This window comes from Rhipicephalus sanguineus, unplaced genomic scaffold (assembly GCF_013339695.2).
Source record: "Rhipicephalus sanguineus isolate Rsan-2018 unplaced genomic scaffold, BIME_Rsan_1.4 Seq894, whole genome shotgun sequence".
NCBI lineage: Eukaryota > Metazoa > Arthropoda > Arachnida > Ixodida > Ixodidae > Rhipicephalus > Rhipicephalus sanguineus.
Window position 1 is genome coordinate 11,269 of NW_023616231.1, and position 20,193 is coordinate 31,461.

Consider the following 20,193-nt stretch of genomic DNA (forward strand, 5'->3'; position numbering starts at 1 on the left):
ACTTCGGAGCGCAGAGCAGACGATTCGCCTGCATCGGTCGGTCAGTCGGGCTGCAGTCTGCGTCACTTCCGGTCAGCTGTAATGGCGTCGTTTTTTCTACTTTCGGTATCAAAAATTGCGTTCTTGGCAGGTTATTTTCTGAGGTAACCACTTGCATTTCGAAGGTGAAATTTGGCAGGCAGCATTATCTCCAGCTAGACTGCCTATAAATAGACTTTCTGAGGTCCGCAAAATTTCGTTGCAGTTGGCCTTTAAGGCTGGCGCGATCGCGAACTGACGGCGGGAGCCGAGGGACCACTAGGAGAGGAGCACCGTCGCCCTTTCCGTACAACCCCTTCTTTCCCGTCACTCCGCGCGCCAATCCTCGCTTCCCGGCTCGCGGGAAAGGGAACTCGCCCTGCGAGGGAAACAACCCTCGTGGTGGGGAGGGAGACGGGAGGTGAATAAAACAACCGGGCAGACGAGGAGACGGTCTCTCGTGCCCTGCTGACCTGCGAGGTAACACCTCACCGCCCCAAGTTTCCGCGAGCCGATCATCGACCGAAGGTGTAAGCGTTACCCTTTGTTTTCTACGAGAGCGGACTATCCCTCTACGCGACAATTACGCGTTATTGTTAACGTGCTGGCCTGTTGCCTTATTCGCCCGAAGCCGTCGTAGCTGCGATGACGCGCGCTACGGGAAGGGGAAGCTGACACGCGCACGGTACGACTATTTGCGGCTGGGACCGCAGCTAGGCTTCTGCACCAGCGGTGCATAGAGCGGACCCCTTCAACCGGTGCCCCACAGACCGCACAGACTCCTCCTTCCTCCCACCGCAGCTCGGCTGTCTCTCCACCATTCGAGTGTGTGGACGTTTCGTGCACACCATCGAGTATCTTTCCACTCTGGTGCACACCTTCGAGCGTGCATAAAGAAAAAGAAAGAACTCTTGGCTGTTGGTGCAGAGTATTGTCACTACTCCATGTATGATCATCCTGCCACAGTCGAAACAGATCCCCAACGCCTCCTTGGGCTCCAGCACCTCACTTGTGCAGGCACGGTCGCTGTGACCATCTGAAGACAGGCTGGACCATGAAGCCCGTTTTTATTTGCCGTGCAAGCCATAATACTGCACCCATTGGAACAAAGGCAAAAGGATTGGCACCAACTTTTGTGTGAAACTCGGCAACTCCACGTAGTACAAACTTTTCCTATCATAACGACATCCTATGGTGATGATGGTTTGTCAGAGTGTCAAACATCCCATGAAAAGACGTCATTTTGGAACAGTTGACAGAGCCAAAGAGGCTTGCACCAAGGCTCTAAAGGACATTCTGGAGGAGGCGTGCAGTGACACCATCAATGCCCAGAAATCTTGCTGGAAGCAATGTATCGATGCAGGAGGACCCTATTTCAATGTTTTTTAATGTGTCGTAATGATTTGATCCACATTTTTTTTTTAAACTGAGTCGCTGATATTACTGTTCGGAATTAGAGACGTCAGTTGGGCTGGTTGGTGCGTATTAACTGCATAGACATAACTGATTAGCGCAAAATAAACACAACCGACACGGTAGAGACAACAGACAGGTGGAAGCACATAACTTCAACTGAGCATTTATTCGCAGAAAAAAAAACACGAAATCACAAGCTGCGCAGGAGGTTGCGCAACACGCAAAATATCACTCAAACACGGCCCCCAAGATGTCACTAATTTTAACATTTCCCGTGCTTACGCAACCCACACGTGTCACACCTAGCCAAACGCTTCCGTGCGCAGATTTCTTTCTAAGTATATGCATTCCTTATTACTGAGAGCCATTGACGGTGCACTCACACACCGGTCACCCGCTTCTCTTATCCAAAAAGCCTAGAAAATTTCTCTGCTGGGCAGTATGCCCAGCAGAGTTTACATTCATTAAAGCTAATGCGGAGATCGAGGAATTGCAAGCACCCGTCATCTCATGTGTGAACCTTAGCCCACAGGAATTTGCTTTGAAAGCTTCCAGAACACTATTCACAGCAACATCCTTTGTATCATTAGCCACACCTTTCATAAAAATCAGAAAATCATCGACATACTATATAAAAATTTTTGCAACAAAAGTCTTGTCAACACACGCGTTCACTTTCTTGTCAAAATTGGATAAAAACAAATCGCTTAAAATTGGCGCGATGCTTGAGCTGATACCAACACCGTCCCTTCTGAACGAACGCATCACTGTTAAAATCAACAAGTGTAGATGAGAGGTAAAATCTGAGCATTTCCAGAAAATCGTCAACAGAAACCTCTGAAATGTTCTCAAAGGCAACACCACCGAAATCCTCTATGCGATCTCTAACCACAATTAATAGTTCATCCCGTGGAACAGAGTAGAACAGATCTTCTACGTCTACCGAAAAAGCAAAGAAACACTCCCCCGTTTTTCATGGTCTAACATGTACTGGATGACTGAACTTGAATTACGGTAGGTGCAAGAAAGGGATCATCAGTATCCAAAACATCGAGTTGCTTTTGAAGGAACTTCGAAAGCTCACCCTGCCAACAGTCCTTTTTCGACACAATCGACCTTAGTGGCCTATCCCTTCTTTGTGACTCTTGACAGAGAAGAAGAGGCTTAACTTGTCATTTTTTGTCACTGATAGGCACTTTCTAAGTCTTTCAAAATACATGTCCTTGCACAACGGTAAGGCTTTCTTCTTCAGCTGTGCTGAAGGGCATGGTTCTTATCTACTGCTGCTCTCGCTTTTTCACGGTGTACTGAATTGGGTAGCACTACAAAACCGCCTTCCTTGTCCGAAACGAGCAAGGCAAGGTCATTTGCTTTTAGGTGTTGAACCGAATTCCTCAATGCATTTCTGGGTGCCCAATCACAGCGACACTTTGGGGGCAAGCAATCCACACCCTCCATCTATTCTGTTCGTCACCACCAGCGTGGCTAGCGATGCTCCTTACAAGGTCGATCAAAGATACTGGCGTGACATTAGGCGCATTGCTAAATTTTGGCCAGCATTTTAACACATCATGAACTTTGGTAGGAACGGAGCACTCAAAAGTGGTTAGGGGCGCAGCAGCTGCACCGGCTATCCTGTTGCACTTTTTCCAAGCATTCAGTGAGGGAACACACTTTTCCCAGAGAAAGTTGGACATGTTCGCAGCCTCACGGGTTCTCCTCCGGCACACGGCTTCCCAGTTACGGCGTCCAGTCACTTCAGACTCGGTGAAGACACGAAGGCAAAGCTGGAAGTGGCGGACTTGGCGCCAAAGTTCTGACCGCATAATCTCCGTAATTCTTCTGGCATGGCTAGCTGAAGAGGCACATGGGGTAAAGCGAGCACGAACTTCCAATGGCACGAGACGGTTGTTGAGTGCGAACGTACGGACCCGCGCACGACACATAGCATTGGCAATGAGGTTGACTAGAGTTACCGACGGATCAACACAAAAAGAAGGTGGAAGAACAGGGCCCAATGTACTAGAAAGCAGCAGAATTAGAGAGGTGAGTTGGGCTAGTTGGTGCGTATTAACTGTAGAGATAACTGATTAGCGCAAAAAAAGAACGGACAAGGTAGAGACGACAGAGAGGACGGAGCGCATACTTTCAACTGAGGATTTATTGACGGAAAAAACACTAAATCACAAGCTGCACAGGAGGTTGCGCAACACGCAAAATATCACTCAAACACGCCCCCCAAACCGGCAGTAACTTTAACATTTCCCATGCTTATGCAACCCACACGTGCCACACCTGGCCAAACGGCTCCGTGCGCAGATTTCTTTCAAAGAATATGCATTCTTTTGTGCTGAGAGCCAGCGACGGTGCATGGCGTGGCTAATGATACCAAGGACGTTGCTGTCAATAGTGTTCTGGAAGCTTTCAAAGCAAATTCCTGCAGGCTAAGGTTCACACATGAGATGCCAGTAGAGGGGTGCTTGCAATTCCTCGATCTCCGCATTAGCTTTAATGAATGTAAACTGTGCTGGGCACATTGCCCCCAAAGTAAGAAACCCATCCTCAACTATAATTCGGCCCACTCGAAGACAGTCAAAAGGGAAATGGCAGTGAATTGTCTTCGAGCCGCCCTGCAGAGAATGTGCAAGCACCAGCGGCGGTATTTTGTAAGGATTCCTAAAACGGACTGAGGTGGTCCGTCCGTTTGAGTCGCACGCGTTGGTCAATGTGAGCCTGACGAGCGCCGCGATGTTGATTGTCACGTGAGCCATGGCGTCACGTGTCTGCTTCGGACGGAGGCGAAATAACGGTCAGAGAGACCGTCCGAAACAAAACGAATGGATTAAACTGGCTGCCAGACGGCTTGGATTGGATTGAACGCAGGCTTCACTTCACTCATTGGCTGTTTTCAGGCTCACATTGACCAATCGCGTGCGACTCAAACGGACGGACCGCCTGTCCGTTTAAGGAACGCGTGCAAAATACCGCCACAGGTGGCCTCGAGTGTTATGCACCGAGTCAACAGACTGCGAAGCGCCGAGTTCCATGACGGCACCATAGTGTCTGTAGCGGAAAGCCTCATTTCCGAGGCTTGACCAAAAACTGGGCTCAGTGAGCAGTGCAGCCAGGTGCGTCCTGTACCGGTGACCGTAAGTGCACAAAGTGTCGCACCGTCTCAAAAAGGCAGCACTGAAGTGCGGCGTTTCAGTAGTTTTTACTGAGCCAAAAAAACTCTCCAGGATGTGCCGCATGGTGAATGCTGCGGAAGGCGTTCGTGCCTGTGTAAAAAAGCATGCCACCCAGTTCGTAGAATACTCCGTTGCAGTGGTTTACGTGATTCACTGTCATGCGGTAAGCTCTACATTGGTCAAACAAGTGATTGCTTAAACGGACCGTTTGAGGGAACACCGTGTCAGTGCTGTCGTGGCTGCTGGACATCTCGTGGACCATTGCCGTAGATGTGTGTGTACAGCGCAGTTCAACTGCACCCGTGTGCTCAGGCGGTTGAGAGGGCAAGCAGGCAGAGAAATTTTCGAGGCTTTTTGCATAAGAAAAGCGGATGATCAGTTGTGTGAGTGCACTGTCGCTGGCTCTCAGCATAAGAGTGCATATTCTTGGAAAGAAATCTGCGCACAGAACCGTTTGGCCAGGTGTGGCACGTGTGGGTTGCATAAGCGTGGGAAATGTTAAAGTTAGTGACGTATTGGGGGCCGTGCTTGAGTGATTGCGCGTTGCGCAACCTCCTGCGCAGCTTGTGATTTCGTGTTTTTTCTGTGAATAAATCCTCAGTTGAAGTTATGCGCTCCATCCTTTCTGTCGTCTCTACCTTGTCCGTTGTTTTTTGTGCTAATCAGTTAGTATGTCTGCAGTTATTGTACTTTTCGGATGTACCCTGTATGTACAAGATGGCTACCCAAAAACGCAAAAACTACACACATCTGCTCGGAAATTTTGAGATTGTAGAGACGAGCTGTACTGTGAGGAGGGGCTACTCTGGCGCCTGGTGCATCCAGCAGCCTGAGAAACTGCCCCTGAGTCATGGTGGCATCTCATGTGGAGAACATGGTGAAGCACCATATCACATATCAGTGCGACATGCCAGCCAACCCTGCCTTGGCCGAAATCGGGAATAGACCTATTTTACCACAACTGGTCACCCCACTTGCTCGTAGTTGAGTACTACTCAAAGTATGTACAAGTTGAACAACTGTCCTCAACTACAGGTCGCACAATCATTTGCAGCCTCAAAAAGACATACTCCCGTTTTGAGATTCCACAAGAAATTGTGACAGACAAGAGTGTGCCAGCTTCAGTGCCTTGTGGTCTATTCAGTACCTGACATCAACGACCACCCCTTCCCCATCACTATGGGCTTCAGGCCCGTCAAAGCAGACAGCATAAGCAAGGGGACCAACACACGTCAACCATGAAACCATTTGAGCCCGAACAACGGGTCTGGTTCAGACTGAACGATGAATGCAAATTACACCCTGCGTCACACGGGCCCTTTCGAGAGGCCATCCAGCCGATGGCCTTAGAAACGTCTTTCGACTCGATGGAGTTGTCGCGCTGCTACACGGCAGCTGTGAACGGCCGTTGGGTGGTTCAGGCGTTTCTCGCAAAAATTGTGTGGTGCTGCGCACCTTTATTTTCGTAGTCCATGTCACCTAAAAAATTAAATAATACAAGTTCACTGAAAACTCAAATATGTCTGTTGATGTTGCTTAAATATTTCAATAAATTTTTTTCAATACATATTCCATAAAACCGTATTTTACTGTAGTACGTTCGTGCGTGTGCTTGTATACATACACATACAAAATTGCATGTGCATGCAATGGATCCAAGTAAAGGGGGAGGAGACAGAACTGCCCACAAGGCGGTGGCGTCCTCTCTTGCGCATCGTGTGTATCAGCCACATGTTTCAGAAGCGTTTTTGGCGAATTTATGTCAGTTATTGCGATTATTTCTTGGCTTATATTATTTAACATTGCTCATTTTGAGCACTGGTGGCCTTGTTTTGGGCCTGTATTGACCACTGCATGACCGTGCGACATGAGAAGGTGGACGGTCGACAAGCCAGGCTCCTAGAGTGCCACACACTTCAAACTTTACTGGGAATCGCACAGAGTTTTTATGATGTTGCTGCAGCTCTGAGAAACAATAAACATTACAACACAAGTTGGCGTGCTGCCTGCAAGTGATATTTATAAGAACATCTGATTATTCAAACCTTTGATAATTCAAAGAAATTCAGGGGTCCCTTCGAGTTGGAATTATCAAGAGCCTACTGCAGTTATGAAACTTTAGGAAGTGTTCAAAAAACCCCAACTTTGTCATTGGATGATACAAACATACCTGACTTCTCGAAAACAGCAGGTTGTCTTTAATTATTACTCCTCCAAAATGCTGCTTTTTTGGCTCGGGTGTCCCCCAGGAATCAGTTCTCTGGCGTCGCTATTTCCTCCTTTTTATAAATGCCACGCAGACGACTGTGGAGTTAAAATATGCCAACGACTGTGTTCTGTATACTGCGATAACTTTACCTTTTGATCAGAATTAGATAAGTGATGAGTTGTGCAAGACCCGATGTCTGTGAATTATGACAAATGCTATGTAATGATCATAAGTAGCAAAAAAAAGTCCTCTTTTATATACCAACACAGCTGCGGTGAAGCTTTAATCGTGTGGATGAGTTCAAATGTTTAGGTCTCATATAGCTAACAACATTCACTGCGATAATCATTTCAATGCTGTCTTTAATAAGGCTGAGAGTTATTCCTTACTAAAGGAGAGTTACGTCATTATTAAAGGAAGTCTCCCAAAATGAATATAGCATCTCTAAACTCGTCACTTTCAATGCTATCGTACTACCAATTCTAGAATGTGCAAATGTTATATGAGACCCATTCACACAGATTAACCTACATAAGCTGGAAAGAGTTGAAAGAGAGGCAAAAGCTGTATGTTTTATCTTTAATAGTTTCGGTCCCTCATTACTCAGTTACTTAGCCAAGTAGACTTGAAACGTGCAGTATTAAGAAACAAAATCCCATGCCTTAAGTTGTGGGGATCGCTTTCCTTTTGCACCTCGTCTCCCAGCTGGCAATGGCCACGGCGCCCGGCTTAGTTCTCCATGGAAATCATGCTTCACCCTCCCGGCGTCAAGACTCCCGGTGCCGCACGCCGCGCTGGCATATGCCACTGCGTCACGGCCCCCCTCTCCACCCGAGCTCACTTCTGTCTGGAGCTTGGTTGCCACGGGACTGATGCTCTCAGGCCGGCTACAATGGTGGTGCGTTGCCTTAGCAGGCACTTTCTCGTTCGCATGCTCGGTGATCCCCCTGGTGCAGTAGCCGATAGCGCAGCACACAAGCGTAATTGATCGGTTTTGCGGAGCTACCCTGGTCGGCCTGCAATCCCACACTGTTGCACTGCGCTGCATCTTGGGTTAACAAACGCAAGTTTCTTTACAACCTGCCGCGAGTGCCTTTTCTTCGCCACGTTGGAGAGTCGATGAACTCAGCCGCAGTGCCTTCGTACGTTGGGGTGATGGAGAACCATCACGTCCCTTCCCGGTCGTGCTTGTAGGGTAGAGCTCATACAAACCCATCTTCATAAAGTTTACGTAAAAAATTTCCAAGGCAAGTTAAATAGCTTACGATGTGAGTATATTTAATATTCCTCTGGATATCGCACAAGACAGCGGCATCCTGTTTCATTAGTGTAGAGGGCGCGATTGCCAGCCGAATATGAGGCGCCCTCTATAGGATGTAGTACATACAGAGTGTGCCGACAATAAACGGGGGCCCTTCTGTTGGGGACTCGGAGCGTGTGTCTTTACTCCGCGGCCCTCGGACTTACAGCCTGCCTCCTCGGCTCGAACCAATTAGTGCCGTTTCAATATAAAAACAAACATTACCAAATATTCTCTTTTTCCCCTCGCTGTAATAGAATGGAATGACCTCTCTGTACACATACTCGTGGAAGTTGACACTTAGCAATATAAGGCTTTTATTGAGGTGTAAAATACTGATATTTCACGTTGGTATTCCTTTATACTATTACTGGAACACGTGTGCGAACAGATGCTCTGTACCACCCACATGCAAGCTCTTTCAGGGATTTGTGCATTCCATTGACGCTGCTTTCTTATTCTATAGATCTGCCAGAGCCGGCAAAGCAGTCACCTTGATAAAGGCAGCCTCCGCTTCTTCAAACATCAGCAGGTTGTTGTATGTGCGGCCGACATTCATGTGAGCACCAATGTCATCAGGCTGCACACTGGGGAGAAAGAGTTGAATGCGCACTTCAAAGTTTATTCAGAGGGAAATGATGTATCACACCGAGAAGCAAAGGTGTTTCAATAGGTGATCAACACATTATTGTTACCTGCGTTGATCCTTGCCTTAGCTAGGAGACTTCTTGCTATACACACCATGCACACTGCTTGATCACATAGCAATACAATAAACAAAAGTGCAATTACAGTGTTACGGAGGTGCAAGCTCTTCTACACTATCTTTTGCACAATACTTGGGTTCAAATTCTTCAAATAGTAGTGCAAGAAATGACAAGTGTGTCTCCCTTGTAACACAGAGCAGACATAATTTCATGGAAGTAAAATATTTACCCTGTTTTTGAGTACTATGGCAGAGCCATCAATGTCTCAAAATTGCGCTTTTTATTTTAGGCCCCTACAAGCGCTTCTACACACTGCATGCTGGTAATAGCCATGCCACACAGGCACAAGAAGTGGCCCTCAGTAGCTAAGGCCTTAAGTTATTGAATGACATTTTTTACAGCGTCAAGATACCAGATATCAATAACAGTCACTGCACCGAGCAATATTAAGGTAATAAAAAAAAAAACACCCACATTAACAACTCTAATATGCGTTCAAGGCATGTAGAATATATGCAGGAAGCAGCGCCGAAAGACAGGACGAAACAAAAGACCACTGGCCTGCATATAAACACAACACTGCACTGACAAAACATTCAGCACTGCTTGCAACAGCGCTGGTGTGGCCGTGGTGGTGCTGTGAGAGCCAGCACACGCTAAGCTGTCAAGTTGGCCTTCCTTCAAAAGGATGCCTTTTGTGCACATGAGCGCGCTATCAAATGCGCAACTCTGTTCACCAAGGGGAACGTGGAGAGTAACTCTATTGACCAGAACTTTGCTGCGGCACTGCTCGGGGACGCTGGCAGGAGCTTGGTCGAGATTGAGGGCCATGGAACGACGCATTCTTTTCAGTTTTCCCCTGGATGAGATTTAAAAATTTGCTGTCGTTGCACACATCTATTGCTAGTTTTCCCAGATTTCATTCCGAAATGACCAGAAACAGAAGTGAGAGATATTTTAGCGGCACGCATGCAGTTATTACTGAATATTGCCTGAATTACATGTCGTGCAGCGCTTGAAACGAGCTACGAGCAGCATTTCCGGAGCAGACGATACTAGTCAATGAAGCGCCACCACACTTGGTCACCACTGTTTGGCCTTCAAGTCTTGAGTTTTTGCCAACAGGTGTCTTGCCATAAATCCGACTTGCACAACATAAGCAGTGCCGACACCGCACATGGCACTGTGGCTTAGTGGGGACGCATGCGCGAGCTCTGCTTCAGGATTTGAAATAGGAGGCGCAAAAAAGACGAAAAGGGAGACATACACACCCTGCGTCTCCCTTTTGAATCGTGCAATGCCAACATGTGCAGGTGCTCACTCTCACTCTGTTTCGTGTTCTGAATAATTCTTGGCCCGTGAATGCGACTTGTGTGGCCCCAAAATGATGCACAATGTGTTTTGACAAGCTGGCGCCCCAATAGCCCATGATGGAAGCTGTAAAACGCGGAGACTGCTCACGTAATGTACCTCGATTTCATCAGGATGACACAGTTAATCTCATTTGGCGCAGGAGAAGAATCACTGATCCTAAGGAAGGTCCCCATGTGACACAGCCACAAACAGCAGAAACGTGTCCTGGTAACCACGCACAAAAACGTCAGAGCCACCCTCCTCACCTGGCGGCCTTGAGGAAGTACTCCAGCGCTCGGGCATAGTCCCCCTGTCCCTCCAAGGCGTGGCCCACGTTGTTGTACAACTTCGCATTCTGGCTGTTGACCTTGAGTCCGGCCATAAAGATGCTGTACTCGGACTCCCTGGAGCAGCAACGACACGGTTTTAGTTATAGTACTACTGTCCAGACGCTCTACGTGAGGCGTGGTCAAGTAAACGAAAATGTAGTTGGTATAAGAAATAAGCTAGTAGAGAGAATATAAAATTACCCAGCTTGAAAGCACCAGGCAACAGGAACTATAAATTACAAGCGTAGATTAGTGAAGAGAATTCAAGATACAGTGAATGAACACAAAATAACAGGAATTCGGAATGACAAGGTCAATCACGATTAATCCACCATTGAAAAGAAAGACACTGAAGTTGTGAAGCACACGTGTATTCAGGTACAAAACAAAAACACTAAATGTGAAAACGAAGAAAAAAGGACACTAAAGCTTCACCGTTAAGAGCGGAACCGCGTGATTTCGCGTCCCGCCTCTGCAGGAAAGCATCCCTTACATATCTGTAAGGCCACGCACACTCACGTAGCGGCACGCTCAGTTGATGCTACGGCCGATGATGAATTATGGCGGAGCCTTTCGTAGTGGGTCGGCAACTTTAAACAACCCACTCACTATGCGAATAGCACGGTGTAACACCTAGTGTGATTCTATGCTTCTGGAAAATAATACTACATCTAATAATATTAATGAGAACTAGCAGACAATAACGCCAAGGAAAGTGTAGGGGGTGTTATCTGTAGTATTTAGAATATAAATATGAAGAAAGTAAAGTGGACGAAAAGATGACTTGCCGCCGGCAGGGACCGATCCCTGCCGGCGGCAAGTCATCTTTTCGTCCACTTTACTTTCTTCACATTTATATTCTAAATACTACAGATAACACCCCCTACACTTTCCTTGGCGTTATTGTCTGCTAGTTCTCATTAATATTGTGTCCAACAAAGATAAACGAGCCCTTCAAGGTCGTCTGCTTTCCTACATCTAATAATGTGGCTTCTTGCCACACGTCACACTTGTATTGGCAAAGCTTGAAACTGCTTAGATCTTTTTCCAAAGCAGCTTCAAGCGCATGCATGGCTATGTGGTACAATACGTGCCTGCCATGTCTACATCTGGGCTCCATTCAGGTTCGAGTTTCCATGCTTGCCATCGATCAGGACATTTCGGCCAAAACTGTGTTTTCTGCGACACGGGCTCTTTAATGCTATTGCGCTTCCGTGGTGAACGAGACGGACACGTCTTTTCTGTAACAACGTCGTGTCTACCCTGAGAGAGGAAGAAGAGCAGTACGTTGCTCAGAATGCAGTACAGGACGGAAGAGCCCACACCAACCTGACACATCCTGCATAGTTTTTCTCGACTGCGGGGGTGTGGGACCGGGGCCGTACCATTACACATTGTTGCCCCATTGCAACGAATGATGCTCAGTCCAAGTGTCGTGTCACAGTGAATGCTGCGCGTTGGCAGGGACAGGAGGCGCAATAGCGAGGAGTAGGCGGCATGTCCAGCCGAGGAACACACTCAGCTCAACAATGTACAGATTGCCTTCTATAAATACTCTTGCCATGCAGGCTGTGAGAGGCGTCGCTTGCTGCGTGCTAGCAGTGTAGGGCAACAGTCCCAAAAGTGGCGTCGTCACCTTGTGTAATGAATGGCAGAGATTAGCGGCTATAACGAAACGATGCGTTGGTGTCTACAAGCGCAAATGTAGAAACACCTTCAACAGTTACTAAGACCACATTAGCAGGAGAGGGGCGAGGGTTTGGGCAGTTTGAAGATGGCGCACTTCTTGCCTCTTGAAGTGCGGCACTTAGTTTTCCTGGTCAAAGGGTCCGGCCCGGTGACACATTGGGGAGAGCGATCGTCAACGAGGAGATGGTGAGCGCTGCGGATGGAAGTCAGGGCAGTTGGCAGATACACAGCCCAATATGGCGCCAGGAACTTATCGGGGAAAGGGCTGGTCGCCGTATGGTGATGACTGAGCAGTGTCGCTGAGAGTTTGGGGGTGACGGTGGCAATGGCAGGAAACATGTCTGGGAGTCAAGTGGGATGGCTATCAGGCGTCCTCAAAGGATTGTTGACGGTGCTGCCCAAGATGCAATATGAACAGGCGGTTGCGCAGGATGTGAGTGGGTGATGTAAGGTGGTTGTGGAAGCCTTCGCACTGCCCGCGTGTATATGTGAGGGGCACGGCCACAGTCCGCACGGCTTGCGGATAGGCCACAGGAGTGGCCACAGGCTGTACTGCATGCACATAGGTAGGGGTGGCTGGAGGCGGCTCGTGGTGTGCAAGGGAAACAGCGCGAGCGACTTCCTCAGAAATGACAGTGCAGAGCGTGGTGGGCAGACGGGATAGTGAGTGAAAGGAATTAACGATGCTTCGTTCTACTAGTCTCACTTTTTTTTCGTGCTATTTGTTTCCAGAATGAATTAATGAAGGTTGGCAGGCAACAGCAACACAGACAATGTCTCGGACCGGCTGAAGCAACGTGGATTGACCGGGAATGGTGTCAAGGCTGGAAAGTGACTCGCCACTCTGCGGAAGCTGTTGAGTTGGGTCATGTTGCTTCTTCAACTCACTGCAACTCTGACACAAGGTGACGACCTCTGAAACTGGCCGCAGATTCCTAGCCTGAAGCATGTGGATCACGCCATCGTCAATGCCTTTCAGGATTTGCTGAATTTTGTCAAGTTCGGACAAGGCGTCGTTGATACGTCTACAAAGGCCGATGACGTCTTCAATGTAGCTTGTGAAGCTTTCTCCAGTCTGCTGTGCGTGGACACGCAAGCGCTGCTCCGTGCGATGCTTGCAGACAGCCAATTGACCAAACATTTCTGAGAAGGATGTCCAGAATGCCAACTATGTAGGGATGTCGTGTTTGTGATTGTTGCACACTCAAACTCATTATAACAGTCGCATCTGCCACGAAAATAACTTCGTTATATCCGAAAATTCGTTATAAACGTTTATTTTTTTTGTAACACTGTACACTCTAAGAAAAAATCGAGTATTTGGGGAGTATTTCTGCCACGCAACAATAAACGTCATCTGGCTTTCTCACGTTTCCTTTCTTGAAAACGTGGCTCTCGTCACTTTCCGATCAAGAATGCTGTCACGCTGATAACGCGCGTGCCATTCGTGACCGGGAAGTGCCGCGACCGCGGCGATAACGCGAGGAAAGTACGCGAGATGGATGACGATTATAGTTGCGTGGCAGAAATACTCCCCAAATACTCTATTTTTTCTTAGAGTGTAGCTATGACAACGCTGTCTTCATTACTTCGTTATAACCGATAATTCGTTATATCCGTGTTCGTTATATCGAGGTTTGAGTGTACCACAATTCGGCGATGCCAGTAAGATAAAATATGATGTGGCTGAGCTTGGCAGGGTCATCCCATGTGTTATGCGTGCTCACCAGTTCGTGGTTGTTAATTAAGCCAGTCTTCCACGTTGATCTCACCTGCACTGCTGAAGACCTTTGGATCTCTTAGCCAAGGAACCCCAGTGCAGGTGACGGATTGGGGCGAAGGCACCGGTGGGTTTGCGTTCTCGGTCATGATGGGTGGGAGCGTTCGGCTTCACAGTTCCAGGGTGTAGCAACAGGAAACTACAGCACCTTCCGCCAATTGTGAAGAGGTTTACTGGCAGTCCAAGGACGTTACGCTTATCAGAGGCAAGGCAGCGTGAGGCACCGTCCAGCGAGACAGCAGCGATGAGAAGCATGAGCCGAGCGTTGGCGATGCTGTTGGATAGAGGCACGTCGTGCTTCACAGAGTGTCCGAAACTCGTCGTCATTCATGGCTATTAGTAGTGCTGACAAACACTCCCAGGCTTATATTCACAGAAAATACCCGATATGGACGGGAGGACGACCACCCCCGTAGCTCAATTGGTAGAGCATTGAAAGCATTATCTCAAGATTGAAGGTTCGGTACTTCCCGTGGCAAGTTGTCTTGTCATTCACTTTAACTTCTTCAAATTTATGTCTTAATTACCACAACAAAGTTTACAGTAAACAACTGCGACACGGCGTCGACAAGAGGAATTGCAAGAAGCGACAGTGTAGGCGTAGCGAGCGCAAAGAGCAACAACGTCCAGCACGAGCCCCCCTGCGTAGCGCTGACGATCCAGCTGCGAAGCTCTGCAGGGTGCACTTGTTCTTCCCCCTCGCTGAAGATGGAAACACTTAGGTGGTCTAAGGTGACATGAGAACAAGAGGTTCGTGATACAGTTTCGTGGCCTCGGCAACACAGGTCCGTAGTGGGCGGGAGAGCTTCTGTGAGGTAGTTGACGGTTAAGTTTGCCGTAGGGCCCGGCAGAGTCCATTGTACCTGTTGAAGAATTTCGAAGAGACAGATGGCATAGAAGGCACACACAGCCAAACAAGAGAGTTGGGCGAAAAGGCTGTTTGTTGTCGTGTTGAAATTTCTGTAGTCCTTGTCAGCGTGGCACTTGAGATGGCGGGCGTGCAAGGGCATCGGATAGAAAATCCATCAGAAACAATCCACGAATCTTTGCATTGCTCCGAAGTCATTTCGGTGGATGCTAGTGGCGAAAATTAGCTGTCTAGAATGAAGACACTCACAATGTCAGTGGGACAGGTGAATGCGAAAGAGCACCGTCATCAGTGGCCTGAACGGTATATATAACCAGGATGTCGGGATCTTTGAGGGAGGACAACCAGCAAAAAGTGCATGGTTAGGGTACCAATGTCAAAAGGTCGACCATACAGATATGGCCAAAATTTTGAAATGGCCCAGACGATTGCTAGGTATTCTTTTTCACTTACTGAACAGTTCTCGTGGGTGTGGGACTCGCGTGCACAACAATACTTGGTAGCCAGGCTTTTGTTGGGCGAGGGCAGCATCAAAGCCGACACTGCTAGCATCTGTGTGGTTTCTGTATGAGCACTTGGATTGAAATGGCACAGTATGGGTGGTGTGGTGAGCAGGTGAAGGCAGCGTCGCAGAAACCGGGGACCACTTGGATAGACTGGGGTCTCCTTGAAGCAGGTCTGTCAATGGTGCCATAACCTACGCAACTCTTTTGAACATGCGGGCCTCGAGAACTCTTTAAGAGCACGTAGCTTAGCGGGATCAGGGAGAACACCATCCTCTGACAAGACATGTCCAAAAATGGTGAGTTTGCGTGTCCCAAAGTAGCATGTTAAGCTTGGTTGGAGGCCATGCAGCTTCAGTGAGACAGCGTAACAACTGCTTGAACTGACGAAGGTGCGTGGGAGAGTCTGGTACAAATACCACCACATCATCCAAGTAGCACAAGCACGTGTTCCATTTCAGGCCATGTAGAACAGTGTCCATCATGCGCTCAAATGTAGCGGGTGCATTGCAAAGGCCGAATGGCATCACATTAAACTCATACAAGCCATCCGGTGTGACAACAGCAGTATTTGGCCTGTCATTGGCATCAACAGGCGGGCACTTGTAAATAGCCAGAGCGTAGATCGAGGTGGGAAAATGACTCTGCACCTTGCAGACAGTCTCAGGTGTCGTCGATCTGCGGCAAAGCTCGTTCGAGATTTTAAATGCGAAGCATTTCTTAGCGAACCTTTGGCACATTGAGCATTCCTCCTTCTACCCGCCGCCCGACCGCCGCCCGCCCGCCGCCGCCCAGCGCGCCCGGCGTGCCGCCCGCCCGCTTGCTGCCGCCTGCCTACCCATAACCCACCCATTTGATGAGTATGACTGTTGGTCTGACATGAATACAATTTCGTTAGACATGTGTGCGTGTACCTTTTACCATGGGCCGCGGTATATGGGTATGCGCCACATGTGATTGACAGTTTATATCTACCCAGGAACGGCGAGAAACAGACATTGGTAATTCAAATGCGAGAGTGTTAAGAAAAGCGACATCGGCAGCTTGGACCCTCAAATGCAAAGAATAAAAATCGATATCCAAAACAGGAATCGAATCCAAGCATTCTACGTGGCAGTGGGTATTTACCACAGAGCCACGCTAGGTCTATTAACTGGCTTGGAAAAACTGCCAGCAGGCGTAAGTCAGCCAGTCGTCAATTGTGTTGGTGTGGCTATCTAATTTACCAAAAAAACAATAAACATACATATGTACTACAATACAGGCGTCATATCAGATTAACGTTTGCGGTTCCAGTGTTCTCCCGCTCTTGGCAGTATAATAAACGTTACATTGTATTCCTATGATTCAGCGCTATATTGAAGCATTCCTCGACCCGAGGAATACATTAACGAAAGTTACGTATAATATCACATGATTGCACCATAAAGTGCACTTAGTTCGATAATGACGTATGTACTAATGTGATGGCGGACGTTATGTCACACCATAAGTTACCCTTCAAACCATGATGTCGACGTGCCTGATAAGACCATGATGTGGCACACAGCTATACACTTACAAAAACACGTAGATCACCTCGTGATGTTTGCCTCAAAGCCATAAAATACAGCATAGAAGTGCTCTTAGGATGACTGCCAGTTGGGCATGTGGTAAAGTCATGATAAAAAGCGCAATTTACACGGAGACTCGGAAAGGACACAGGACGGAGCGCTCCGTCCTGTTTCCTTTCCGATCTTCGTGTATTTGCGCTTGCTTCATCAGTGAAAGTGCTTCGCTGACTGCTTCGCATGAAAACCGATTCCCAATGCGTGATATCTGCCGAATTTTTAGTGTACAAACTGTCAATCATGTTACAGCCACCATTTTCACACCACAAGAGTACTACTACTAAATAATGGTTCTAAATGACCAAGTAGCTCTGCTGGATTTATACAACAATTGCAAATCCAGTGCCACATACCATTCGAAGTTGCGCACAAATTTCTTCAAGGAGTGCATTGTGAGAAGAAAGAGGTAGCCCGAACCACAGAAATTCTGGTCAGCCGACTGCACAGTGGAGAATGGGGTGGACCCTCCTTAGCTGCAGCAATCAAGGAGGAAAACCTCACAGCCACTGTGTAAACAAAGGAGCGCTACAGACAGGCACTTCTCCTTTCTTTGCTTTCCGCCGTTTCCTTAGCGCTCTTTGTTCTGCATCAAGTATGAATCACCTTGCCCAATGCATGTCTTACTGTCGTGTAACTTTTAAAGTTTAGCCGAACATTATTTTCTCCTCAGAACCATGCTTAATTAAATGTTGCCCTGTATCTTTTAATGCATCCACATAATTTCTTACAGCACTACTTATAGTTGTCAATGAATTAAGTGCTTCCAAGTAAAATCTACCACTCAGTGAAACAGATTTGATGAAGAAAACCTGCACAGAATTAAATAGAAAGTAAAACGCACCGTGAAGAAAAAAGTTCTTTACTTGGACTACCAGTTCACGAGGATGGTGAGCTGATCAAAAAAGCTCGGCTATTTAAATCCACAGTTTAGTGAATGTTTACCCTGAACAAGTATAGTGTTTATCAGTTCCCATGCTAGTCCAAAGCTGGCACTTCTGCAACTGCTGTGACAAACACTCCATGCCTTATACTAACACACAAGCACAACCTGCACCCTAAGGGAGCAATGCACAAAAATTTTCACCTTGTTTTTTTGTTGCAATAAGTGCTAATGACCGACTTGTGTGACCCCCCAGAAATGTACTGCCGAGGCAAAGAAATCACCTTTGTACTCCCCGTGCAGTCTGCCCGTTGAAAAGGTCTGCTAGGAGAGAGCGCCCGCAAGGATCGTGGCAGCCAACATAAACTCGTTACGCAGGTGGTGGTGGTTGTTTACACGAAAACCAAAGCATTTTCACGTGCAGTGGCACGACACGCACTTTAAAACTTGATTTTAGATATGTTCGAGGCTATATTATGCGTTGATATTTCGTAGATGATGCATGTGCATCCAGACAAATTTATCCTGCAAGTTATCTCGCCTTCAAACTTTGTGTCAGTACTCCTTTACGGGGCACTAATGGGAAACAATGAATTGGTTTAGATTGATAAGTGTGCTCGGAGTACTCTTCTGTAGTTTATTTCACCACCATAGTTTTATTAGAGGAGAAAACAAAGTTCAAGTTTCATTTTTAAATTTCGCGCCAAACTTTGTAATTCGTGACGTAAAGACTTCAAAGAGCATTAACGTATTTTGGCGCCACTGGTCAACGAAATTTCCACAAATTCGTTATGTCAAGACTCTGGCCCCCTCAGAGGTCAATTACTTCGATTTAACCATTAGGAGCTACGTAGGCCCAAGGAGCGCCGTCAAAACAGTAAAACTCAGCGATACGAATCTCGCGGGGTTACCAAAATATCTGTATCATCCGAAATTCGTATCACCAGAAAACATGAAAATTAGTATGCGACAAAAGAAAGTTGGCGTACGTTTTGGTTTTGTGTTTCAGGGCCGCAGCGACGTCATGAACCGCTCTGAATGATTGCCAGTAAAGTTTTAGACGTCAACTCATACTTGTACTCGTAAATTACGGTGCTGCGTGCGCGTGTAATTAATGAAACAGATGTATTGACCCGTGATCGCTAATAGCCGCTTCCTAATCTTACTACGCTTTTCTGCATGACCAGATCTGCGGCGAAAGTGACTTAAGAAGCGCATTGCACAAGAGAGATAGAGGCAAGCTCCTTTGCCGAGACCGTCCGCTTCGTCTCTTGGGGCATAGCCCCTCTATACTTTCTGTTCCCGTCAAACGCTCCCTCGGCGACCGTCGTCCTTCCTCTCACCCACCATGGTTTTACGCTGCATTCCACCGCGGCGTGGCGCTACCCACGTAGGGTTAACTTTTGCCTTGTGGAGCTCCCGCCACTGTGTCGCATGCTGCACGCCTAAAAAATCGCGTGTTCGACGTTTTCTTGCTGCTGCAAGTGTTTGCCGATATACCTGCAAGTGCTTGTAGCCATCGCACGATGCAAAGGATAGCATCGTGACGTACGACAGCCGATCAAAAGTTTTATGCGACCTCCTTGCGCCGAGGCGTACTGCTGTGTGCCACATTGCCGGTCGGATGGGAACAAAGGATTCTGGTGTTTCTTTTTCACGAAATTCCTGCGGAGGAGATAGCACGGCAGCAGCGGATAAAGGCTATACGAAGAGACGACTGTGCGCCAACCGACGTCAACTACTCCAGAGTGTGCGCAAACACTTCAGGGAGACAGACTTCGCAGAGGGCGTTGTCTGAAAAAAGGCGTTTATCCCATCGTACCTCAGACCACAACCGTTGAAGGAGAGGACCACCGAAAGCATCCAGAAACGATCGGCTTCACAATGTGAAGATAATGAAAAACGAGCCGAAACGAAAACGGAATCGGCACCGAGAAGATACTCACGGTGAAGCGTCAACTTCGAATGGCATTGACTTGGAACTGCAAACATCAAAGTGCATGAACGAGACTCTCTGATGGCCAGCAGCAAACAATGCACAGTGAATGATCTTGGATGAGGCAACATCTTGTGCTCATAAACAGTCACGGACCAAGCAATGCAAGTTGATGTGGGCCTGTCCAGCCTCTTAGCAGTTGAAAGAGCGAATGGAAAAGACTTGAAAAATCAGCTGGAAAGGTTCCCAAACAGCTGACCATACAAAGAGGAGCTTAAGAAAGAAAGGATGACTGCCATTTCGCCGACTTGGAGTACAACTGGGAGCAAGCGAAAGAGACCTCCCTGCTGTATTCCTGTTGAACCAGATTACTAACTTCAGCGCAAGAAACCAACCTGTACGGAGGA

General features: G+C 47.6%; 1 protein-coding gene across 1 annotated transcript; it reads right to left on the minus strand.

The window, feature by feature from the left end:
- Nucleotides 1-8,561: 8,561 nt before the first annotated feature.
- On the minus strand, nucleotides 8,562-17,361 carry LOC119378604 (protein O-mannosyl-transferase TMTC3-like). The gene is made up of 3 exons (XM_037647680.1): nucleotides 17,324-17,361; nucleotides 10,458-10,595; nucleotides 8,562-8,718 (listed from the first exon to the last, which is right to left on the minus strand). Exons 1-3 carry the CDS (start codon nucleotides 17,359-17,361, stop codon nucleotides 8,592-8,594), a joined length of 303 nt encoding a protein of 100 aa, XP_037503608.1. The 3' UTR covers nucleotides 8,562-8,591.
- Nucleotides 17,362-20,193: the final 2,832 nt, after the last annotated feature.